We start from the raw sequence: 27,787 nt of genomic DNA on the forward strand, positions 1-27,787 counted from the left end.
AAAGTGGAAAAAAACCTCAAATTTAATGTTTTTTTTTTCTTTAAACTAGTAAAAGTGCCCAAATAATCAAAAATACAGAAAAAATAACAAAAAAAGTAGTATGAATAAAAAAAAAATTGCATAAAAGCAAAGAAAAGTATATATACATGTCTTAATAAAAAAAACGTAACTAAAACATATTAAATCTCACTGTTTTTTACTGTTAAATTATGAAAAAATGGGTAAAATTGTTTAAAATAATCAAGATTTTTAATATTTCAAAACAATATGGCGGCCATGCGCAAGAAGTTAAATTTTATGTACTTTTGACATTGTTGCCAGTTTTAACCTTTAAAAGATCTAAAAATTTCATGAAAATTACCTTAATTAAAACAGGTGGATACAATCTTAATAACCACGTGCAAAACGAGTACCCGTTAAACATCGTCTTATTTTATTATTAAAAATGTAAACCAATAAACCAAATCTAACCTAACACTGGTAAAAAAAAGCAGTAATATAAATAAATAAAATGTTATAATATAATTAAAAATCAAAATTTTTATATTTCATAAGAAAACATGAAATTAAAACTAAACCAACGTAACCAAATCTAACCTAACGCTGGTAAAAAAGCAGTAATAAGAATAAAATTTTGTATAATTAAAAATCAAAATTTTTATATTTCATAAGAAAACATGAAATTAAAACTAAACCAACGTAACCAAATCTAACCTAACGCTGGTAAAACAGCAGTAATAAGAATAAAATTTTATCAAAATTTTTATTGTTCATAAGAAAACGTGATAATAAACGTATAGGAACATAACCAAATCTAAACTGACCCTTGTAAAAAAGCTATACTTTTCAGTTAAAAGTAGGTAATAATTTATAAACTTTACGTTTTAGGTAAATGTTTATTTTTCATTAGAAAACATAATTTTGAATAACTATGGCAACACTGGTTAAAATTACCCTTCTTGATCATAAGAAACAGTTGTCATTCCTGTCATTTCTTGTTGTTTCATGGTAAACAATGGCGAATAATGGCGGTGGCTTTTAAAAATCGGGCATATTTTAAATCGGAATTACATAAAAAAGAACGCTTTGCACCGAATAAAAATCATTGCACAATAATTAGTAAGTGAAGGAGAATTCATGGATATAAATTTCATCTCCGTAGACACGGTTCCGGTTTATTAAACTAGTACCTATATAAGTATACAATTATTCCTTTCTATCTTTCAGCCTTTCGTTTATTCTGCGCTTGTTTCTGATCTCATTACTTCTAGACGGAATCACTCATTCCTGGTGACTCCATTATCTCCTCTGCTTCTTTACTTTTTGCTTTTACTCTAACTGAATTTTTTGTGTTGGTAGGATATATGACAAAACGGAAATGTTGATAGGTAATAAAAAATATAAGGGTTGAAAGAATATACACAAGTTTTGATCTGAAATTTTTATTTAATATCTATATTTACAGTTTTGTGCTGTTAAGTTACAACTTAAAAGCTTGTTTTTAAACAGAATATTTAGTTAGATTCAGATGTGCATAAAGAATTAAGCAAAGTTGATACAAGTGTTGCAGTTTTCCATGTTGAGATAGATGTTAGTGCTTCAATTTTATGTAAAATGCCAGATCTGAAGAACAAAGACTTCGACAAATGCCAGAAATGCAAACATGTCTGGGACAACGAGCACAGACCACAATGGAAAAATGCATCAATAATCATGAAAGATTGGCCCTACCAATGTCAATCATTGGTTCCATAAATTTTCATTCGAGATTCGATTATACCAAAATATAAGGATTTTTCGTAAAGCTCTATTGCTGAAAACTTGTAATTGGTTTATGGGTGCTGATAAATTCCACGTTTCACAGCCATATAGGACTTTTACATTTGTTGTACAAGATTTTTAATCTGTTGGGTAAATCCTGGATTTTCATATGTTATTGCATATTGTAGGCATTTTTTTTTCTCATGAAAGCCGTCTGTTATAAACCTGTGGTACTGCAGCCAATTGACCTATTGGGATCTTCCATTTCTTCGTGATACCCATTCCAGGATTCTGGAACCTTGTGCCAGCTTATACAAGTCTAGTGGACGAGTTCCATATATTTGGAGTCATTTCTTCGTCTCCAAAAAGCGTTTGCCGCTTGCGATCTAACGCCTCGTAGTCATGCAAGATAATTTTGACTGTTTCAGGTTCTCTGCTACAGAGTATGCAGCTTAAGTCTGCATGAAACAGTCCCATTATATGCAGTCCCTTAATTGGCGAATGTCCAGTAAGGAAGCCTGTTACGACCGAGCCGATTCCTGCTTATTTTCCGCAGTACTTCAGCGGTGTATATTCTCCCAGTGGAATAGAGACAAACCGTTCTATACGAAAAGATATTAGTAGAGAAACTTTAGAAACAAACTATGTTGATGTATAGGGTCAAGTTAAGCTTAACATTTGTTTTTTTTTTATTAAGTATATATTTATGGTCCTAATTCTTACGAAATTTTTTTATTTTTTTCTCTTAAAATTGTCCTAAAATGTTTTCACTTTTGTTTAGATTTATTTTACTAAAAATAAAGAAATACAGGGAGTCCAGGTAAATAAATAAATAAAACAAGCTAGCACTATTAAACTTTTTTAATTCAATCAATAAACACTTTTCCCTCTCTTCGTGTTTTTATAAAAATGTGCAATTGGATGAAGTAAAAATGGTAAAATACATAGGAATTTTCTTATAATACTGGTTAAAAATAGAGTAACGATCAGTCTTAATTCAATGGCAAAGAGAGAGAGAAAGTCAATATTACAACAACGTTGACTATAAAAAAAAATATGTATAAAAAATACAATTTGCTATACATAGCAATATTAGGGTAAGTGTTAAATGTATAAAAGGGTTTCACACATCTCTATAAATAGAGAACATTTTGTCAGAATTCCTTTTACCACATTTATAACAATATATTTACATATATGGAACATATTTACAAGTCTTACTCTTAACTAATCATCTCTTTAGCCGACCAACTTTAGTCAGAAACTGGCGGTGTATCAGACTTCCTCTACACTGAAAAGAAGACTGACTACAACGAAAAAAGAAAGATAGTTTCTTTAAACCTAGAATACGCAGTGTGAAATAATTATATCCACTATATAACTTTACGAAATGAGTAAGAATGTTTTTTTCCAACAAACCATACATTGAAGTGTATATCACGTGGCATTCAGTGCGAAAGTAATTAAATTGTTCATCTACATTTAAATTGAAATTCCGAGTGTGTAGTGAAAATTAAATTACACGAATTATTTCGACATTATTTATAATAGATATATATCGAAAGAAATACAATATATATATATATATATATATATATATATATATATATATAATTGCTTGGACTACAGACGCTTGGTTTTTTTTTGCAAAAATAAAATGTCTAAATGAGGTGACTGATTTGACAAATAATCCCCATAAATACATACACATATATATATATATATATATATATATATATATATATATATATATATATATATATATATATATATATATATATATATATATATATATATATATATATATATATATTTATTTATTTATCATATCAATGATTATCTTTTGTGACAAAGTCCGTTATATCTGTTAATATAGGAGATGCCAAAAAAGTTTTTCCAAAAATAAGAGGCAGCTGTAAACACTTCACATTTTATTGGATAATTCGAACTTTTCTACCAGCTAAAATGCCAACTACATGCTGGAAATTTCCGCGAAAAGAGTTAGTATTCTTTCCTGTCCTAACGTGCCACATGTTTCAAAGCTTCAGCATGTACACTGTACCCGAATCTTTCACCTAAATTCTCCCCCACCCGGTCCGCTCCTTCAGTTAAGATGCGGTGGCGTCACAATCACCTCAGTATGTCACTGCGTTTTGAAGGAAGATGTCGAAACTTTGATGTTATCGGAAAAAATAGAGCAATTAAAGAAGTAGAAAAGAGGACGAAGAAAAAATCTGAGATTGCCAAGGACTTTGGAATTCTTCCTAACACATTATCCACCTACTCGAAGAATAAAGAAAAAAGTGAGTGCGGTAAAGAACGAAAAAGGTCAAAGGAGCCAGAAAATCCAAATTTAGATAGTTGTGTTTTAAAATGGTTCAACAAGCCAGGGATAAGATTCCCGTGAGTGGTCCCCTTATAAGAAGCAAAGCTGAACAATTTGCTATTGAAATGGGGAAAAATAATTTTAAGGCGAGTACAGGATGGCTAGACTTCTTGAAAGAACGCAACACAATTTCATTCAAATCCATTTGTGGATAAAATGGGGCCGTTAATTAGCGAGAAGCTACCAATGGAAAAAAATTTTAGATGATTCAGAATATAGATGAAAGAGATATCTTCAATGTTGACGAGATGGGTCTTTTTTTAAATGCACTCCTGACAAAACGCCGACATTTAAAAAGGAAAAAAACCACGGAGGAACATTAAGCAAAAACAGAGTCACTCTCCTAGTTGGTGGAAACATGGACGGATCAGAAAGGCTGCCTCTACTAAATGCTGATGACTGGCAAGTCGGCTAACCCGCGTTGTTTTAAGAACGTCAAGTCAAAACCAGTGAAACATGTGAACATCGCAAGAGCTTGGATGACTGGTGATCTTTTCGAGAAATGGCTGATGAAATTAGACAAAAAGTTCATAAAAGAAGAAAGAAAAGTTATTTTGTTTATTGACAACTGTACGGCACACACCACTATCCCATTGATGAAAAATGTAAAAGTTATTTTTTTCCTGCCAACATGACTTCAGTCTATGGACCAGGGCATCATAAAAAACCTTACAGACATTTTTTGGTTGAAAACATATTGACGAAAGATTGCGATCTTAAAATCAAGTTAGGCATTTTTCAAGACTCTCGAATGTGTAAGAAAGCTTGGGACAAACTAACAACTGAAAAGATCAAACACTATTAAAAAAAAATGATTTCGTAAAAACGGAGGAGAACGCAGAAAAGGCTAACGACACTTAGAAGACGACACACGAAGAGCTGCTTTAAGTTGACGGCTGGGAGAACATCATTTCCTATCCTGCCATCTCTTATGAAGATTTTGTCAACGTGGATGAAGATGTTGCAGTATGCGGTGAGATAATAGAGATAGAGATCATCACTAAAGTGAAATGATGAAAAACAAGAGAGTAATGAAGACGACACGTCATCGAACCATATTACACAACTTATACGTTACTTTGAAAGTAGAAATGACGTAAGTCACTCTATTTTTAGTTCACTGAATATCTTAAAATCTTTTGTTATTACTCAAATATTGTTTTATCTTTGAATTAAAGAAAAAAAATTACTTTTAGTTTCCATGAACTAAAAGGAGAGCGCTAGAGGGTTTTCTAGAGGGCAGCTCAGTTAGAGTCTCAAAAAAGTCACATTGTCACATCTGAAACGAAAAATTCCAACGGGATTACTTAAAGAAAGCCCCCTTACAAGACAATTAATCACATTTTAGAAAATAAAGCCGAAAAATTAATTTTGACAAGCAAAAATTGGTTAAAAAAAATCGATTTTTTTCACATTTTTCTTCAAATGTCCACCATTTTGGTTTTGATTTTAATTTTAGATTAAAAGTGGTTGATTGTCTTCCAAGGGCACTTTCTTTAAGAAATCTTGTTGGAACTTTTTAAATACCATGTATAACAGGTTAGAACTTTGTATCCTTGAAACGAAGAAGTGAAGCGGATTTTAAATTTAAAATAAAATACACGGTGTTTCATTTAAAAAACATATCTTTGATGCGGTACAGTGTTATGGAAGACTCTGTATATTTGTAAACAATTTTAAAATGTAAAGCTTAAAGCTACCTTCTATTTTTGTAAATATTGTTTGTCTCCTATAATAACATGTATATATTATGTATAACATTAAATATGTAAGAGGGAGAGAGAGAGAGAGAGAGAGAGAGAGAGAGAAACAATCCAGAGCGGCCGGTAAGAGAGTAGTTATTGTACGAAAAAATAAATCTACTATTTTGTCATTTTTACAAATTTTTCGGATATTTTGTAATACACAGTATTAGTAAAATCAAGTACACCACAGTAAATGGTTTGATACATGAATCATTTCATAAAAATAAAAAGGGAAAATAGACATGACTAATTTTAAAGACACTAAAATAACAAATGCTTACTTAATATAACAAATATCATGGCAACGAAAAAAACTATCAATATATAACAACACAATTTAATTAAAAATTCTATAAGAAATAAAAAAGGTATGGAATTAAGTTGAGATAGCTCTGCTTTTGGCAATTAAAAACAAGAAAGCAAGCCGTCATGTTTTTGCATTGTGATGCACGGTGACAGGAACCGTTATACAATTCTTTTGTGGAATTCTTGTGAATATTGGCGAAAATATTCTTGGAGTATCCTTGGTTAGAGGACTAGTACGCACTGACGTAGTGTCAGAAAATATGTCGTCGTCCAAGGATTCCACTTCTACGGGAGCCAGAGACATGTGCTCGGATTCATCGTGAGGTGTCATTGTGGAGTACCCATGATCAGAATCTGTAGGTCCCGCCGTTCTTCTATAGGTACCAGCGACGCAGTAAGGACTGATGACTTTTGGGCGTTCTTCTTGTATCAGCTTGTCTCTATGGTTTCCCAAATCGTTGAAATTATCAGTGATATTTAAATCACTCATTCTAAGTTGGTCCTGGGCGGAGGACATATAAAATCTGTCGTTTATTTGATTAGAATATGAACGGTAACATACTAATAGTAACACAAATAATATTGTAATGGCTATGATTGAATATATTATTGGTCCCACTGAAGAGAATTCGGCGCCGTTTGGAAGTCGTCCTAAGGCGGTATCGGATATGTCAAACATTCCTTTGAAGCAAGTAGTGATGGACGCACAAAAGGGTTTTCTTAAATAATTTCGATCCATATCAAACATGCACCACTCGCAACCAAGTAGTCCCAAACAGTCTAAATGCGTAACCTGCTCATGGCAACTGATCGGAAAACATGATTCTAAATTATTATTTGAGTTGACTATGAAGCTGTTTCCCAAAGCTTCTTCGGTATATTTCTTGCAAGGTATATTTTCTGTCATATTAGTAGGCACTGGCGTCGGTTCACATATATCACTATTTTCTAAGGGACACTCGCAGGGACATTCACACTCTTTCTGTTCCATCCTATTACAGTTCAGACACAACCTATCCACAATGTTACAAGGGCAAAACGTAGCCCCGATATTACAGGAAACATTAACCACCCCAAGAAATACATTGGTTTGTGGTATAGTAGTTATCTGGTATTTAACACATTGTTCGCCTGGAGCGAAATTGACCAATACACCGTTAAAACTAGTATTGAGCCTGTAATATCTCTGTATAGTGTCATCATCATAACTATTACACAGAAGTTTCTGTATGAAGTGTTTGTGATTCAAGATATCATTAGCCACCAGAGACTCTTTATGCACTATATGCTGTTGTTCTATTGGTTTAGCCCCGTTTGCAGTCATCAAATTGGGGTGATAAATTATATAGCCGTCATCATCTACTAAAAAACAAGTAATATTCGGCTCTAAGCAGTCAGGTATATAGTTTACCAACATCTTTAACATAAAACCAAATGTTACGTCCATTCCTACCACCAACTGTGAAGTAGCATAAGCTACAGTGATAACATAACCTGCACCCCCTTTATCTAAGTATGGAGGAACTAAAACACTTTTTCCTTTGTGTTGTGACGCTTTAAAATACCATCGGCTTTTCGTAGGAATCCACCCTGGCTTAATAGTACTTCCAGGAAACATTTGAAAAACACCAGAATTTGAAGCCGCAAACCGGCGCACTACGTATTTGGAAATGCCTGATTGTAGATGCCGCTTTCTCAAATATGATAATATGTGTGACAATAAAGATACTTCATCTCTTATTTCCTCTTTTAAGCCCGGGTTTATCAGCAACCGGCTGTCGTCTTTCAAATACGCTACGTAATCCTGGCTATGCATTTTGTTTTGTGAGGTACGTGACGCTAGAAATGGGGAACGGAAACACGACGAACTTAAATAAAGCGACGTTACATCTAAAACAAAATATTAGGATAATTTCAACAAAATACGAAACTGATATGTTATAATAAATTTGTTATTTACTATCTTTAATTGAAATTAACAACAATTTCAGTTGAAACTAAGTTTCTTTTTTCTTTTCGATTTTCCCTTCGGAAATCTTAAAATACTGTTACGTTGTTCTATGGATTCAGAGATTAAGTGAAACACGACATAATTTAACTAACTTAAAACAAAATTAGTAGAAATCCGAAGATTTCTTACTTGGCGAAACTAAAATTCGGATATTCGTCTACTGCGCTTTTTACAATATACATATAAAACACACAGATTGATGAATTTACCCACAAGGAGAATCTATAATTTGCATTCCACGACCTGTCGTCCCCCACAACAAATATCCATCGCGAATTAGTTTCTAATATGTACTTCGAACATAAGTAAATAAATAAAGCAGAAAGACGATCGAGATCTAATTTCAATGCAGGGCCGCTGCCATCCGCTTACACGTATTTCGACCTTTAAGCTTTGAACTCAAAGCTCACTTAATTAGAATCGCCAATACTAATCACAAAGCCGGCCCCTGCGTTCTCATATAATGAGAACGAAATGTTATCGAAAACAATTGACTGAGACGACGAGACGATCGAATCCTCGAGACAATCCGAAATTCTCTAAGGTCAACTTTTTATCGGAGTTAGGCGACGGAGAGCTTGTGGAATTTTTCTAACGCACAGGATCGCAGTCAGAGGTATGTGACTCACATCGCCCCCTTTTTTCAGGTTGTTCGCCCCGAACAGTACCTAAATAGACCAGGTCGGTGGAGTGTGCCCTTCATAAGAACACAGTCTCTCTAGGTGGACCTCCAGTTTACTCCGTGGCGTCAGTTACACCCATTACAACGTCGTTTATCTTCTTAGTGACCAGGTACGAAACATGAAAATTACCTGACAACGAAACCGTTAACCAGATAGATAACATCCTAATATATGCAAAGCATTCTTCCTACCTCATGAATGTCAGAAGCTACCGAGGTCCAAACATAGAGTGACCACTTTATTGTAATGGCAAAAATCAGAGGAAAAATTTCAAACCTAAAGAACGAAAAAAAAAAACAGAATTAATGTTGATAATCTGCGCATTAACACCGTTGCGAGAGAGTATAGAAGAGTATAGAGAAAAACTAAATCAGTTAGACAAAAATTTCTACAGAAATGTAAAAAATGAGTAAAGAGTTTAAGCCAATAATAGGGGGCTGTAAGGATGGAGAAGGAAATATTCTAAGTAATACGGCCTCGATCTTGAATGGATGGGTTGAATTTTCGACCCAAAATTGAACGGCCATTATACCGAAGAAGCAGATAACACCGTAGCAGATCGAAATGATTGGATTCTATTCAACCCAAACGAAAGACCACCTACCACTGAAGAGGTTGCGCAAGCCATTAATAAGCTTAAAACTAATGTACCAGGAACCGATCAAATTTGTAGTGAGTTCTACAAGAATAGTAGCGACGCTCGGCTACAAGCACTGCATAAACTTTAACTTCTTGTCTGGCAAAATGAGACCCATACCCTGTGAATGGTCTGAAGGCGTGATATGCCCGTAACATAAAAAAGGCGATCAGCTCCAGTGTGACAACTACAGAGGTATAACTCTGTTAACAACTGCTTACAATATACATACTAGCAAATATTCTCTACGAAAGGCTACAAGTTTACACAGTTGGAAAATACCAGGCTGGATTTACTCCAGAAAAATCAACAATTGATCAGATTCATTCAATAAGACAGATCCTCGAGAAAACATTGGAATTTAACATTGAAACCCATCACCTATTCGTCGACTTCAAGGCCGCATACGACAGTGTCAACAGAATAGTACTATACCACTCAATGCGTGAGTTTGGTATACCAGAAAAACGTATCCGATTAACGAAAATGACAATGTCTTGGCTTGCTTCCTATTTAACATCGCCTTGGAAAAGGCAGTCCGAGACACACGAATTAGAGACGGCGGTACTATTTACAATAGATCGATACAAATCTTAGCATACGCTGAGGACATTGACATAATAGGGTGTGGTAAGCAAGATGTTGAGCAATATTTCCAAGAATTGAAAACGGCAGCGAAACAGGTCGGTCTAGTCATCAACGAAGACAAAACCAAGTACATATTGGTTACTATAGTAAATTGGATTGGATCCTATAGCAAATGAGGAACGGGAAGCAGCATTTGGAAGTCATATCTTTGAACGGGTTGACAGCTTCACATACTTTGGCTCGTTAGTGACTACTACCAATAAAACAAGCTAAGAAATTAAAAGACGAATAAACCTTACAAATAGGGCATACTATGGACTTTAGAAACAATGCCACTCAAGAAATATCCAAAGAAAAACTAAAGTTATTATATACAAAACACCGCTGAGGTCGGTCCTAACATACGGGGCGGGAACATCGACTCTAACGCAGAAGGATGAAAGAGTTCTAGGTATATTCGAGAGTAAGATACTCCGCAAAATATATGGAGCTATAAACGATCAAGGGCAGTGGCGCAAAAGATTTAATTTCGAATTATACCAACTCTTTAATGAACCAGATGTCGTAACGTTCATTAAAACACAACGACATATGAGCCGGACACATAATACGAATGCCTGACAACATGATTGCTAAAAAGCTAGCTATAGGAACACCTATAGGAAGAAGAAGCAGAGGCCGACCGCGAATTAGGTGGTTAGATGGAGTTGAGACCGACTTAGGGATACTAGAGATAAGAAGATGGTAACACGTTGCGAGAAACCGAACAGAATGGCCACTAATCTTAGAGCAGGCCAGGATCCACAGAGGATTGTCGAGCCAAAGATGATAATGACAAGGTACCGTCCCTCCCAAGGCCGCTGCAGCTTGGGACTCAGACCTTTCCTTCTCGTTGATTGGTAGAGCCAGACTGCATCACCTTCCTTAAAGCTAACGGGAGTGGATTTCTGCTCAAACCTAACCTTCATCCGGTCGCTAGTGAGTTGCAGCTTACTCCTAGCGAAATCGTCGATGTCTCTCTGTATGGTAGCCATGTAGGAGGTGGATCGGAAGCTTTATCTCTCGACCAGTTGATAGTATTGCTGGAGTGTAACTAGTTGCTTCATGTTTCCCTAGCTTCAACAACAGGTAGTTGTTGATGGACCGGATATGTCTTTCTACCGTGCCATCGGACTGAGGATTAAGTGGTGTCGTTCTGGTGTTCTTAATTCCAGAAAAGCCATCAGGGTCTTCCAAAATTCCGATTCGAGTGACAATGGAATAAAAGTGGAACACCATGCCGGGAAACGACATTCTTAAGCAGGACCTCACCAACTGTGGTTGCTCCTTGGTTGGGTAGTGTACCTACTTCTGACCATTTGGAAAAAAAGATCATAGCAACCATCAAATACTTATTTGTTACTGGAAATGGTCCCAGAATATCGACAGCAACTCGTTCCCATGGAGTTCCGGTGATGTATTGTTTAAGTTTTCTCTAAGTCTTGGGTCCTCTCATAGATTCACACAGGTAACATCGTTTACATCATCCCTCCACATCTTACCGACAATTAACCCAGTAATATCTCTGGCGGACTCTCGATAGAGTCCTATTCGTCCCAAAATGCCCCTCGGAGCGGTTATCGTAGAGTTCTGCAAGCACGTTCGTTACACAAGTCCTTGGGAGAACAACTTGGGCCCTCTTCTTGTTCCATCTAGACTCCCCATTTACGAGTCACGATGTCATCTTGCAGACAGAAGGAGTCCCACTGAAGCCTATAGCCCTTCACTGCTTGCCCATATTTGTCAATCTCCTGCCACTGTGGCCTAGCTCCCTTGTCCAGCCACCAGGGACTATCTTTAGATCTAGATTTCTTCTGATCGGCCTGGAGATTTTCTTTGGTTAGAGCTTCTTCACCACTTCGGCCCTCAAGTGGTTTTAACTGTAGAATCTGGTCCACTCGTTCTTTTTGACTCTCGCAAAATCGGCAGCTTCTCTCTTTGCTTAATCTTCTCAAGAGGTCGTCGGCATTCCCATGACTTTTCCCGCGTGGTGGCAAATGTCAAAATCATAGGTCTGCAGTTTTTCTAGCCATCGAGCTATCTGGCTCTCAAGTGTCTTGAAATTAAGGAGCCATCTCGCGGCGGGATGGTCGGTTCGTATCAAGAATCTTCTGCCATAGAGAAACGAAAAGTAGTGTTCTACTGCTTTGATGACCGCCACTAACTCCTTCCTGGTGACACAGTAGTTTCTTTCTGCTTTTCCCAGAGTTTGCTAAAGTATCCTATAACATGTTCCTCATCCTCCTGTATTTGGGAAAGCACTGTCGCGATGTCATTTTGAGAAGCATCCGTATTAAGTACGAAAAGACCCTTTAGGATAAGTCAGGATGGTAGCCGTTGTCCATTTATGCTTGAGTGTGGGGAAGGCAAGCTGGCAGTCTGGTGTCCAGTCAAATCACAGTTTCCAATCTTCCTAAAACTTTCATCCGGCGACGGCAGTAACTGCAAAGGCCAAGGAAACTTCAGACATCGTGTTTGTTTCTTGGTGTGGGCCATTCCAGTACTGCTTTTCTTTTTGCCGGGTCCGTTGCAACTCCTGAGGATGAAATTTCATGTTCAACGAAACTAACTTTTTCCTGGAAGAGCTCGCACTTTTTGGTATTTATTTGTAGGTCAGCGTTCCCACGCCTGGTGAAAACTTCTTTCAAATTGGCAAGGTGTTAAAACCATTTCAAACCAGTCAAGGCGCTAAGGGTATCGTCAATTCGGAGCATTGGGTAACTATCTTTTTTGGTGAAGCTATTCAATCTTCTTTAGTCTGTAATCTCCATAGAACCTTGTGGAGCCATCTTTCGTGGTTGCCAATACCGGTGGAGGAAACCGGTGGCTACTCGACTCTTCGATAACATTCTGTTTCTGCACATCTTCAAGAATGGCAAAAGCTTCTTTTTGTTTTGCAAATGAGAGACGTCTTGGTGCCTGCCTTATGGGGTCGAAATTTTCTCTGTCTCTTCGATTTCGCTTTACTTCTTTACTCATTTTTGAAACCTCTATTTTTGATATAAGAATCATGAGCAACTCTATGTCTTCCTGGCGATGTCTCTTTTCAGTTTCCTTGTCTTCATGGCGAAGCCTTTCTTCAGCTTCCTTTTCTTCCTGACGACGTCTCTCATCACCTTGTCGACGTTTTTCTTTTTCTTCATCTAACTCAAAAACTCACGTAATTATAAATATCACAATTACTAATTACATTCATAGTTATCGCTTAGAAAATAATTCGGACTGATACGTAAAATCAGCAAACTTAATTTCAGAGCCCGCTCCTGCTGGCTTATATAATGAGAACAACGAATTTCAATCGAAACAGCTGGTTGAGGGACGGTCGAATCATCGGAAAGTCTGGAATTCTCGAAGGTCACCTCTTTTTTGGAGTTCGGCACCGGAGAGTCTTCTGGAATGTGTCTAACGCACAGGGCCACAATCATGGGTATCAACAGTATTTTGGAAATGATTTCGAAACGTCGGTGGAAATCGAAACGTTAAAATAAACGTATTTTAAACTTAAATTGTTGTTAATTCCCAATAAAGATAATAAATAATATTAAAACGTCACAAGAAAATAGCTTCAGAACTATAATAATAAATTTGATGGAAAAAGTGTACATACCTATTGTTGCTAGAAGATTTAGATGCCGACATAGTTTATAATCTTCAAAATTTTGGTACAAAAAGTCATTTTGAAACCAAACAGGCTTCTGAGGTTTACTAGGAGCACCATATTTTGTATTAATTACCAAACATACTATGTACCAATCACTAATTCTGCTCCATGCATAATGTACCTAAAATAATTTCTATATTTAAGTAAACGCTTAAGGCTGGGTCGTTTTTTTTTTATTTTCATCACTTTGATCATAAAATAGATGATTTTAATACATAAAAGATAATTTCACATCGACTATTTGGCAGATTAAGAGCGAACAAATACAGAAGGAAGTTCGATATCGAAGTAATAGACTGAACTTATGCCACAGTACCACAATTGTAGCGAGTGACTCATATTTTCACGGGTTTGAGGGGAAAGAAAATCGACGAGTCATAGGTGCGCGATTATTAAAAAAATAATCAGGATTTTAGAACGAATTGATTATATATTATATTAGTCATTATATATAATTTAACCGGAGTCATCTGCAGATTCATCAGTAGTATCTTTGTCTAATTTCAATGAAGTTATCAAGGTACCACATATTCTGCTCTTCTTTCACTACATGCTCGATACATTTTATCCACGACTCTAAGGCATATTGCTGACGCCACTATTAAGCAGTTTTTGTATGTTACATCATCAAGTAACATCGTTACTTGCTACTTCATTTTATATTTGAGCCCATATAAGTTCCATCGGGTACCTAACCTAACCTCAGGTCGTTGTACTTGAACATATTCTTTGTGGATTTTGTCCCACCGTGTGCATTCATCTTTTTTGCCAATGCTCATATAGTTGGATACCATTTTAACGAGTTTATTTTCAAACCATTTTTTCATAATGACCTCTCCATCACCATTAATTAATTTTTGGCATAATTCTCTACTTTTCTTCTTAATTTCGCTGACAAAAATGGTGGCTTCTGGAACCTATGAACTCTAGGTGTACCAGAAACGTAAATGTGCTTTTCTCTAAAATATTGCAATACATTATAATTACTAAAGTAGTTGTGATAGTCCAGCTGAAAATTAGGTGCGGTTATTATTTTTGATAGAGCCGTAACCACAGAGCCGCCCAACCCAAATATAAGCCATTCTGTTTCATACAATTCAGTGGTTGCTTCTTGATATATGTATTATGAAATCATAGCCCAGTGCTTCCATATAACGCGAAAATTTTAATACCCCAAGGTTTCGGTTTATTTTTAACATATTGTTTTATGTTTATCCGTCCCTTGAATGACACCATCTGTTCATCTATGCAAAGTTGCATTTCTACAGATAAGGAAAGGCACTTTGTTCTTATACAATTATATATTGGCCTCAGTTTCCACAGTCTGTCGTTATCAGCAGGATTGTGTTCATCAATGTTTACAAAATGTAAATTTTGGCGAAGTTTACAGAATCTGTTGAGAGGCATACTATCAGCAATCATAGGAATTTGTAGTTTAGATTCCCAGTAGCATCTAATTCTAGCATAATACAAGTTCCCCATCAAAATATGCATGCCAACAAATATTTTCATTTCCTCAGCTGAAGTGGAAGAAAAACTATTGTCTTTTGTGCCAGCATAGAAATTGGTATATGTCCCCATTTGTTCATAAAAATCATCAGTAAAATATCAAGTAAAATGTAATTGCATGTCCGCAAAACAGGAAAATAAAAAACAAAATAGGTATATCGATATAAGGCAACCCTATATACATATTTCTGACTATTGGTCGTCTTCAGTACGGTGCAGTTAAGTTAGAAAAGGAGCATGTTAAAGAAGCAATGCGACCAATTTGTGGCATTAGAGTTAGAAGACCCTGATGGTTTCCAGGGCAACCACTAACAATAATCACGGAGGAAGCTACAGCTACCTGAGGAAAGAAATGCCAAACGCTAAAATGTGATCCGAACGTAGTAATTCTTTCCCAAGTTAACATACTCCTTTTCTAACTTGGCTGCACCCTACTGAAGACGACCAATAGTCAGAAATACGTATATACGGTTGCCTTTGATCAATATACCTATTTTGTTTTTTGTCTTCTTGTTTTGCTAGAAATAACGTTACATTTTTATTTATATTACTCACTCACATTAACATTTTCTACTTGTTTTAAATGTTTTAACGTTTGGCATTTCTTTTCTCAAGTATCTTTAGCTTCCTCCGTGGTTATTGTTAGTTATTACCCTGGAAACCATCAGGGTCTTCTAACTATAATGCCACAAATTGGTCGTATTGCTCCTGTAGTGATACTTTCACAAATTAATATGCTCCTTTTCTAACTTGGCTGCACCCTACTAACGACGACCAATATTCAGAAATACGTAAAGAGTCGTGTTTTCGAGTTCTATTTTAGTTTTGCGAGATATGACATTACATTTTACTGTTATGGCAGATGCATAGGAATATTACACATTGGAGAAATAATTATCACAACGGTTGTATTTTTATATTTTTAATACTCAGGACCGAATCAAGCTTTTAGATTTATGAGGTTAAAATTATTTTTCAAACAAGTAAAAAAGTAGACATAGAAAAGCTGGTGTGAAGTCATATAGGCCAAAAAGATTCCAAAAATTAAAAATATGATAATGGAGCTAAGTTTTGTGAGTGAATACTCTAAACTCGATTGGTAAATGGGATAAAGTGTGTATATCGGCGATCAGTGGAACAAAATGAATAATATAATTTTACTTCTACTGTTGCGTTCTCTTTGAATGTTTATTATAAAAATAATAATTTACAGTATTGCTAAGATGTTTAGACTTACCAAATCAGTATTATTTTCTCTAAAACCTTGAAAAATTCCCTTCTTCTCAGTTAATAGTCTATTTTTTAAAGTCTGAACATTGATCACTTTTTCAATATGCTCCAAATCAATAAACATAGAATAGCTATTCCCTGAGACTCGCATGTAGTAGGGATGATAAATGACATTACCATTCAAATCCATGAGGAAAAAATAAGAATAACCTTGACCTCCACCGTAGTATACAATGTCTTCGGCCAAATTTGAAAAATATACATCAATTCCTAACATAAAGAAGTTACTCTGGTTCTTCCATCCTTTAGTAAAAGATACTATTATATCTACAACAAAAATAAACTACAATAAAAAATAATACAATTTGTATCAGTGATTTTTGTAAGGAATTAAGAGAATAGTAACTAATAAATACACAAAATAAATAGGCTCACCTTCCTTATTTGTGTCCAATGTTGGCAGATGTATTTTGGTTCCTGTCTCAAAATGGGAATATGGATTGAAGACATAACAAAACCGCTCCACTGCAAATGGTATACTCTCCATGCTATCTACTTTAAGCATAAGTCCAAGCTTGCGATATGGATTTGGCCCAAAAGGAACATTATATTTTGAATAATTCTGATATGCTATATCACATAAGAACTGGGGTTCATACACCACTGGTTTTAATTCTATAAACATTACATCATTTTACATTATACCACGGGGCACGAGACAAACAGTACAAAAGGAAATTTTTAGTAGTACAAATTTGTCTTTTACCAAAAATTGTGTATTTCATTGGAATACATGTAAAACTAATATTTATTTTTCACAACATGAGATGTGTGATATCAAAACTACATAATAAAGTAAAGTCTGTGTAAGTCGAACCTCGATAAGTCTAAAACCGCCAAAACTCGAAAAAATATTTTGTTCCCTTCCCTTCACGCCTCGAAATTCCCCATTACTCGAAATCTCAACCCTCTATAATGCCTCTATAATGCATTTATGACTCACGTTGATACGTGTTCGAAGCTGCGAAGAGCTGTCAAAAGAAGAAAGATGTTGCTGAACAATTTGGCCTAACTCTGTCAACGATAATAAAAAATGAATCAGGTATCATGAAAAAACTTCAAAACCCGTCAAAATTTGTTCCGTAAAAGACGACGAATTGCATAATCTCCGGGCTTGAAGGAGTGTTTACTTAAATGGTTTGAGCAGTGTCGAAGCCAAAATATCAGTGTTCGTGGCCGACTGTTACAAGAAAAAGCCGAAATATACTCTAAATCATTGGGAGTGGCTAATTTCAGGGCCAGTAATGGATGGTTAGAAAAAGAAGAGATAAACTTGTTTTTAAAAGGTTTATGGGGAAAGTGCAAGTGTTAACATTTGAAAAGTGAATTACAAGATTTGTTACATGATTACGAATGGAATCTGATACCTCAATGCTGGATTGTTTTTCAAATTTGTACCTGATAAGACTCTTTTAAAAATGATACATGACATGGTTGGAAGCGTAGCAAGGAACGTTTGACTATTCTGTTCGGAGAAAACATGTCAGGCACAGAAAAACTTTCATCATTAGTGGTAGCTATATCTAAAAAAACCTCTTTGTTTTTCAAGATGTCAATCACTATCTTTGAAATATGAAGCAAACACAAAAAGAAGACTTTTGAAATTTTCAAAAACTAGCTTATAAATATTGATAATAAAATGGCCAAAGAAAAAAAATCTTCCAGATATTTCAAAACTGAAAGGAGTTAAAATCCAATATCTGCCCGCCAATACCACATCTAAATTATAGCCTATGGATCAAGTTATCATTAAAAACTTCAAATCATTATATCGAAAAAAAGTTGTCAGGAACATGTTGGATAATATGGAAAAAAAACTACGACAAACTGTTATGTACACTTTAGTTTTCTAATAATACTGACTGAATACTGACCTTTTTAATGCCATATTTTTATATATTAAAAATGTTTTGGAATAATGTCGAAATCTTCCATAAGTCGAAGACTCTATAACTCAAATTTATTTGGCGTCTCATTTAAAGTTCAACTTATAGAGGTTCTACTGTATTTCAAATTTTAGTTAAACTTACCGTCAATGATGGCACATGTATTTATAAATAATGATATATTGTATGTTGCTGTAAATTTCTCCAGCATTTCTAAAACTTGTTTGGGTTCCATCAGGGATGAGAGTAAGCCTCTACTAACATATAATATCATAACTGTTTCATTTTTTATTTGGTTAAAACTGTTTAATACAATCTCTAAGCTCTTTTCAAAGCTAAGAGTATGATTTGTCAAACCTGAAAAAAGAAAATATATATATATATATATATATATATATATATATATATATATATAAATACGTTCAAAATATTGGGTAAAGTGGTCTGTAATAAAAATCTTTCTTTTTTCTAAATTACTTAATATTTCGCCATTTATTTAAAAGCTTCCTCAGGAGTAAACTAAAAACAATTTGAACATTACAAAAAATGGCGTACAAATACATTTTAAAACACTCACAGAATTTAAAAGATTTCGCAAATAAAAACTGACATTGAAGTATTTGAAATATTGAATGCCAAGATCAGGCACGTCTTAAGCACGTTCGTTACATCTATACGATAAAAAATTAAAATTATTTCAAATGTAAAAATAAAAATTACAATAAAAGAAAAGTTAGAAGAATAATATTTATTTGATGAATTATTAAGGTTAGTTGTTATTAAGATGAATGTTGGCTATTTTTAATATTTATAAATTTTGTTCAATATGTTACAATATATGTTACTTAACTGTCCAGTGTCCGTTTTATAATTTAAAGTGTTTTTATTTTTGTTAATGTAATACATTTCAAGAAATAATCTACTTTTGTAGTTATCAGTCTGTGCCAAAATATGAGCTTTGTTATAGTCTAGCATATGACCAGTGTTTTCATAGTGCTCAACCACTGCTCAAGTATTTTTTCTCAAGCGGCAATCACTTTTATGTTGTGTGATGCGTCGTTTTAGCCATTGTGATGTTTGACCAATATAGCTATTTTGACATCCTAAACACGGTATTTCATAAACGACATTACTTTTATATAAGGTTGGTACTGGGTCTTTGATTTTTGAAAATAGTTGTTTGCTGTTCATGGTATTATATTTAGCTATACTAATATTAGGAACATTTTTGAATATGGATATGACAGAATGAGTTAGACCATTAATAAAGGGAAGTTTTTTATATTTGATTGATTTGTTATTAGAATCATGGACGGGACCGTCATAGAAATTAGTGCTGTAAATCAGTTTTTTTAAAATTTGTTTAGGATATCCGTTGTTACGAAAAATTTTGTATATTATGTTCAGATTTTTTTGTAAAAAGTTGTCATCAACAATGGACATTATCCTGTTTTTCATACCTAGTACGGTATTATATTTTTGACGGGTGGTATGGTTTGAATAGTAATTTATATATCTGCCTGATGCTGTCGGCTTTTGGTACCAATCCAATGTCAAAATATTGTCATTTGTTCTTATTACGCTTGTGTCTAAAAATGGTATACTAAAATCTGTCTCAGTTTCAATTGTAAACTGAAGATGTTTATTAAATGAATTAAAAATGTTTAGTGTGGTATTGATGTGATAAGATGGAACTGCACATATGATGTCATCGACATATTTATATATAAATATAAGTAAATAGCAGTAAACAATGGGTACAATGAACAAACAATTAATACAATTTTAAATCAAAAACTACATAAGAAATCCCTGAAGTTAGTATTTCCACCACCAGAGAAAAAACCCAGTACCTTCTGCTCAATTACATATACAGGCAAGATATCAACAAAAATAGCCAAACACATAAAAAAGAAAAGAATAACACCAGCTTTTAGAACAAAGAAGAACTTGGACAAATATATTAAAAACAAAAAGAGCCAAAATAAAAAGCACTTACACAGTGGTGTATACAAACTTAAATGTGGCGACTGCCCAAAAACTTACATAGGTCAAACTGGTAGAACTTTTAAAAAACGTATAACAGACCATAAAAGGGCTTTCAATAATAGAAAAACAGATTCTACATACGCACTTCACCTTCTAGATCATAATCATTCCTTTAATGACGCATTTCAAATTCTTCACATACAAAATAAAGGTCTTAAACTATCTTTATTAGAATCTATGGAAATTAACAAATTAAAAATACAGACATAATTCTGAATGACCAACTTGAGACAAACAGTTCTCCCCTCCTCAAAATAGATCTCAAATAGTTCTGAAAAATAGATCACTTGAAAAAGGCACTCTGCCGAAATAGCTGTACAGGTATATATAATAAATTTTGTGGAAGTGTTGAAAAAACAAAATTTTCAGTGTTTTATTGTTATATAATGCTGTTTTATTTATGTCAAATAAATCGGTAATTCATTGGATAATATAAAAATAAAAAACATTGTTTAATAAAATTGTACCATATCACTCGGTTTTGTGTTATGTATTCACTTATATGTATTATATATAATACTCCAGATTTTTTATTATTATTATACAAAATTTTTTGTAACAATGACTATCCTAAACAGATTTCCAAAAAAATTATTTACAGCAGTAATTTCTAGTCCCGTTCATGATTCTAACAACAAATCAAGCAAATATAAAAAACTCCCCTTTATTAAATGTCGTAACTCCAACACATTCTGTAATATCCATATTTAAAGATGTTCCTAATATTAGTATAGCTAAATATAATACCATGAACAGCAAACAACTATTTTCAAAAATCAAAGACAGAGTACCAACCTTATATAGAAGTAAAGTTGTTTATGAAATACTGTGTCTAGGATGTCAAAAAAGCTAAATTGGCCAAACATCACAGTGGCTAAAAGAACGCATCACACAAGATAAAAGTGATTTATAACTTCGAATAATAAAATCAAATTCAAATTTTACACAGCATAAATCAAATCTCATAGATTAATACTGTGTTCAGGATATCTTTATTATTTAAGTAATGTTTTATTCATTGAAAAACATCATTTGATTTTAGTAATTTATTCGAGCAAACTCTTGAAAATACTACAAATTGATAGCATGGTAATTTAACTCTGCAGCAGTCACAAGCAGAAGCTTGCTCTATGAATGATATCCTAAATCTTAATTGTTTCTTCTCGGATCATTTAGCGTGTCTAGGTACCTTAAAGCATTGGTGGAGTGTGAGTCTGCAGCAACTATTAGTATACTGTTCTTATTTGAGTAGAGTTACAAATTTGGGTAAGTTTTATTTAGAGTATACACATTCTCTAGTAGAGCTAATGGAAGTTATAAGGTAATGGCAGAATGGCTGTTGGTTAACATCCCTAAAACCATAAAACTTCGAATTCATGAAATTTTTGCATTAAGTCAGAAAATATTCCTCAAGTAAACCAAGAAACAGAAGGTGGAAGGTGTAGCAGGTTCAACACAAAAAATTTTTTGCAACTAAAAAAAATTTTTTTGTTCAAAAAATGTAATACATTTTGATGAAAAAATTTCACAATAATTTGTAATGATTGCTACTAAGATGGTTTGGAGTAATAAAAAGACTTATTATTAAATGTAACTAAGTTGTTCTATAGAAAATTGTGCTAATATGTTACTATGATTAGTACTTAAGTTGAAAAAGGAATGATTGTGTTATATAATTATTTCTTATATTTTCAGTTTTTTTGGCTTTATCTTTGTGTTATTTTAATAACAGTCCACAGTGACTATTAGTGTCCCAAAAGTAGGTGAGACTACTACAGGGTTAAATACTTTTTTAAAATAAGTTACATGTGTCATTTACAATATTGTTTTTGATGGCTCCATATTTATCAGTGCAATGACCAAACAACTCACCTTAAACTGCCTAAGTCATCTAAATACATTAACAAAAAACTACTTAACAATGACTAGATAAATAAATGCTACCAAAATAAAAAAAAATGTTTGTAGGGGAGGTATCAACCATGACGGTGATGAGTGATGAGGTAATACAAATGAATGCTAAGTGATTTTAATTATTTTGAATATGTTTAAAATAAAAACAATATGACTCACCTGTTTCACTAATTATGGCATCAATATACTTGTTCAAGTCCCTAACATAAGCTGTAGTTGCTTGTTTCAGTCTTGGTGTAGTATCTAGCTTTTGGTTGTAAAACTTATTGCAATCCCTTTCAAAATAAGTATAACTAGAACTTACAGTTAAAATTGTAATTCTATCATTTTCATTTAATACTGATAACATTTTCTTAGCTAAAAAAGTATTAGTGTTAAAGTCAAGACAAAAGTATTATTATTACAGAGGGATTAGCTTAAAAAAGATAGTAACTATGGTAAAAAACAGGTTTATCTGACTGATTTTTTCTTTTCATTCTCCATGTCTCATCAATATGTCACTGTATACAGATTGAACGAATTTAAAACGGAACATACAATTTAATATATGTCTGTTTGAACTGCATTTGAAATAGTGGACCAATATAAAACTTGGACAAAAATAAATCCATACCCAGTGATAGACATTGTATAAAATATCGTTCAACTATCTGTCTCCTTTAAAGGAAAGAGGAGCTTGCCTAATAGTCGGAGAGATAGAGCCGAAATTTTGGAATGATCAGTAATATGACATTTCTATATTGGAATATATTCATTGTAACTGGGTTAAGACTTTGCCTTACAGGCGGACGCCCCTCGTGGTACAGGGGGTGGCTATACAGGGATGAAGTTGTAATTTTTTTCGGAAAAATTAACGATCGATCATATGGCTGAAAATTTGCCCAGAGTAAGATCTTGGTATAACTAGACGAAATCCCAAAGGGCGGACGCGAGAGTGGATACATAAGGGGTGGCGGACAGGGGTGAAATTGCAATTTTTTGGGGAAAAATTAACGATAAGTAATATGTCCGCCATTTTCATGGCTCATTATTTAGCCCCTAAAAACTCTAAATCCAAAAGAGCGGACAGCTGGGTTGGTACAGAGAGCCATAAAACGGGGTCAAATGTACCACTTGCCTGCGCATTTTAGGTCTCGGTAACAATTTTCAAACTGATTTTATTATGATATTCTTATACCGATTGATTTGAAAATTTGTATGCTCACTTCTGTTACTATTCTGAAAAGCGTCAAGTAGAGTTTTCCTCAAAATTTTCCAAAAAAATTTCCGTAAATGAAAATTTTCGTAATTTTCTGTCAGTTATACCATGATTTTTTTCCAAAAATTTTCAAACGATTTTTCCGATAAGAAAAAAAAATTTAGAAAAACTTTAAAAATTTCGTCATTTTTCTCACTCTCATTGATGTCATCACATTTATCATCTTCGTCACTTTCACTTTCAATAATATCACATTCATTATCTGCTTCATTTTCAATCACTACTTCTCGAACTGATTCTGGGATCTGAGGTCCACTAAACCATTAAAATTTATATGTTTCATCTTAAAACTCCCAACCATGTTCTTCAACAATCAATTCTGTTGGTACTTTTTTATGAGCATTTGTCCAAATATTTGAAATCTAATGGGCTCGCAGTAAATGTTGGTGTAATTCATCTTGACATGGTGGTAAGCTTGAAGCATCGAAATTTTTTTTTAAAAAGGCTCATTTACATCATGCAACTTATACTGCCGGTTAAATAGTGAAAATCTGACATCGCTTACTTTTCTTTTTGGAATTGTTCTCGTCAATCCTCTTCCATATAAGTGACATATGAAAGTTTCTAAGGTTTCAAAAACTTCATTACAATCGAAGTCAGTTTCACCAAGTTGGATAAAAGCATCTTGAGACTTATTACATTTAGCGCATGCGCCTAGAATTACTGGTCTAAATGGAACGCGCATCATTATTATTTTAATATTTTAAAATAATAATGATACAAAATTAATGTCCAAACAGAATTTGTAAAATTATAATTAACTAATGAAACAAAAAAATTCAATCAATTTAAAAGTTAAAAAAAATTATTGAAAATATCTACAAAGTAAATTTCAAAACTTAAAAAATTGATAATTCCACTATTAAATTGATTTTTATTAATAATTATTTGTAAAATGTTAAAGGAATTCTACAAATTGAATTTTACCTATTGATAAATAGAAATAATATATTTTGTATTTGATTATTAATGTAATAATAAATCAAATTTTTCTTATATCTGAACAACCATTATTTATGCAATATAAATTTAAAAACCTTTTTATTGTAATAAAAAATAAGTAAAATTACTATTTGTTATACAAAAAATATTTAATAGTTAACATTATAAAATTACTTTAATTTAATAAAATATCAAATATCAAACATTTATTCAATTAAAAATTAATTCGTAAAATATTTATAATTAAGAAAAAAATGTGATTTGTAAAGTAAATATGACTTAAGTTTGAAAAAAAACATTATCATAATATCATTTTAAAACTACAAAATATTCTATAAAAGATTCAGACGATGACGTAGAGTTTTATCAAATGTTTTAGAAAAGTTTTTCTAAATTTTTTTTCTTATCGGAAAAATCGTTTGAAAATTTTTGGAAAAAAATCATGGTATAACTTACAGAAAATCGAAAGGATTCTACAAATTAGATTTTACCTTTAAAAATTACGAAAATTTTCATTTACGGAAATTTTTTTGGAAAATTTTGAGGAAAACTCTACTTGACGCTTCTCAGAATAGTAACAGAAGTGAGCATACAAATTGTCAAATCAATCGGTATAAAAATATCATAATAAAATCAGTTTGAAAATTGTTACCGAGACCTAAAATGCGCAGGCAAGTGGTACATTTGACCCCGTTTTATGGCTCTCTGTACCAACCCAGCTGTCCGCCCTTTTGGATTTAGAGTTTTTAGGGGCTAAATAATGAGCCATGAAAATGGCGGACATATTACTTATCGTTAATTTTTCCCCAAAAAATTGCAATTTCACCCCTGTCCGCCACCCCTTATGTATCCACTCTCGCGTCCGCCCTTTGGGATTTCGTCTGGTTATACCAAGATCTTACTCTGGGCAAATTTTCAGCCATATTATCGATCGTTAATTTTTCTGAAAAAAATTACAACTTCATCCCTGTATAGCCACCCCCTGTACCACGAGGGGCGTCCGCCTGTAAGGCAAAGTCTTAACCCAGTTACAATGAATATATTCCAATAGAGAAATGTCATATTACTGATCAGTTCAAAATTTCGGCTCTATCTCTTGGACTATAAAGAAGCGATAAGTGGTTTGACAGCATAATAACTGCTTGTGTAGTCTAGTTTTCACAGTGATTCTAGGCAACCTATTTGGGTGGAGTTTTGACTTGTTCTTGAATGAATTCAGAATCCAGCAGCCCGCTGAAGTATTGGATTTTTATAATATAATTATTTGACAACCTTTTGTTGGCCAACCACCTAGAGCGGAGTTGAGCCGAAATACATTGATTTCGTATGTTCCGTTTTAAATTCGTTCAATCTGTATAATAATGAAACCAATAGAAGCATTAAGACAATAACAAATATATTACTTACCCACAGCTTTCAGCAGAGTAAATTGCACAATGCTCATACTGCCTCCTATATCTAGAACTAGAATTACATTTTTCCTTTGATAGATATTTCTCTCAATGTAGTTATTCCAAATATTTTTTTCATCACATTCTGTACAATGAAGAAATGGTGTTCTATGCAATCTTTGGACTTCAAAATCGGATATAAAATACTGTCTTCTTACACCATCAGACATTGTACTCAATGAACTTTTCATTTTCTCTAAAACTGCATTGACAATTGATCAATATGCAAACAATTTGTTAAATACAATGGGGATAACAATCACTTACTATCAATTGAATCCAGGAAGTCTTTATTAAAACTGTTGTTGGCATATTTATTTCTAATTGGACCCTTTAAGAAACAAGGATTTATTGAAGAATTTAAGCTAGTGATATTTTCTTGCAATAGCTTGGCATCAATTATGAGCTGACTACTCTCCAGACCTGAAAATATGTCTGTAACTTTTGTTTCCAACTTATGGGCTATAGTGTTCACAATTTTCAAGATGTCAATGGTTGGCTGCATAAACATGAAATTTTTGTACAAATTCTGTAAAAAATTAAGTTATGAACAAAAGAGGTAAATGTTAGTGTGCATGCATACAAACAATAATATAATCGCCTTGGAAAGATCAGAAAATAGTAATAGGTAAACTAAAAAGATTACATAGTTTGAAGAAACAGAAAAAATTAGATTCCTAACAGGATTCTTGTCAATTAAGAGTGTGACTTGAATTTGTCGATGATATTGTAAATTCACCTGAATAAATAAAGAGTTAAGAAAATTATAAAAAATAGCAAATCAAAAAATAACTTTGGTTTAAGACCTAAATACATAAGAGTATTAGATAGACAATCAGGAATAAGAACATTTATTTAACAACAACAATAGAAGGAACAATAAATAGATTTCAAGCAGTAGAGCAAGAAACTCACAAATAAAGCTAAGTAAGAAACAACTGTTGGCCAAGACATTAGGTCAACTAGACTGACAGAGATAACTTTTGTATCAGAGATGAAAGCAATTAAGTAAACCATTTTGTAAATGATACAAAATACATACTTGTATTAAAGGGACTCCCAACTCATTATTTTTGAGTCCATCAATTTCCCGGCTTATATTTTTAGCTATATCTTTTATATCCCACTGGCTGGTTCCACATGATGTTGATAATATAAAAATTAATGTTACTAATTTAAATGATTCCATTTTATACAATATAAGTTCATGTTGGGCCAATAACTATAAAAATGTTAAAATAATTTTATAAACTTCCGTTGTTTTACAATACATTATACAACACGGCACTCACAAAAATATATTGTAAAGTAAAAGGTGTTTACAATAAACAAAATAATGTACTTTTGACGGATATCTTAGAACATAGCAAAAACTCTAATTCTGTCAATTAGATGTCACATAAAGTGACATCTGACCACTGACATCTCGAATAATCATGAGCAGAGAGCAGAGTATATTTTTATGTACTATCACAGAATACACCAACTGGTGTATTCTGTGGTAATATGGTATATACAATATAATATTAAAAAAATGGAAAAAATATTTATGTAATTCGGTAATTCCTTCAATAGTTAATCCAGTATTGATGGAAATTCAGTATTATATACCGTGGTATATACCCACGGTTCGTAGACTTACTACGGTTGCCTCTTCCGACTAACCAATGA

At 33.3% G+C, this 27,787-nt stretch overlaps 1 protein-coding gene across 2 annotated transcripts; it reads right to left on the minus strand.

The window, feature by feature from the left end:
- Positions 1–2,607: 2,607 nt before the first annotated feature.
- Positions 2,608–27,480, minus strand: LOC140451976 (VWFA and cache domain-containing protein 1). Of its 2 annotated transcripts, none has more exons than XM_072545972.1 (9): positions 27,159–27,480; positions 26,384–26,645; positions 26,073–26,312; positions 22,625–22,822; positions 18,647–18,859; positions 16,992–17,231; positions 16,564–16,883; positions 13,764–13,938; positions 2,608–8,088 (listed from the first exon to the last, which is right to left on the minus strand). In XM_072545972.1, exons 1-9 carry the CDS (start codon positions 27,303–27,305, stop codon positions 6,320–6,322), a joined length of 3,564 nt encoding a protein of 1,187 aa, XP_072402073.1. In that variant the 5' UTR covers positions 27,306–27,480; the 3' UTR covers positions 2,608–6,319. The 2 variants fall into 2 exon arrangements, with proteins under 2 accessions (XP_072402073.1, XP_072402072.1); XM_072545971.1 differs by having other exon boundaries at positions 26,073–26,318.
- Positions 27,481–27,787: the final 307 nt, after the last annotated feature.

Source organism: Diabrotica undecimpunctata, chromosome 10, assembly GCF_040954645.1.
Source record: "Diabrotica undecimpunctata isolate CICGRU chromosome 10, icDiaUnde3, whole genome shotgun sequence".
NCBI classification, from domain to species: domain Eukaryota; kingdom Metazoa; phylum Arthropoda; class Insecta; order Coleoptera; family Chrysomelidae; genus Diabrotica; species Diabrotica undecimpunctata.

Bases quoted from the DNA above. Each gene is read 5' to 3' on its own strand.
- LOC140451976 (XM_072545971.1), bottom strand. From the start codon at position 27,305: ATGGAATCATTTAAATTAGTAACATTAATTTTTATATTATCAACATCA. The intron at 26,646-27,158 runs GTATGTATTTTG...AATTTTTTACAG, and splicing joins TGGGAGTCCCTTTAATACAA to AATTTGTACAAAAATTTCAT. The intron at 17,232-18,646 runs GTAAGTTTAACT...TAATGTTTATAG, and splicing joins TACATGTGCCATCATTGACG to AATTAAAACCAGTGGTGTAT.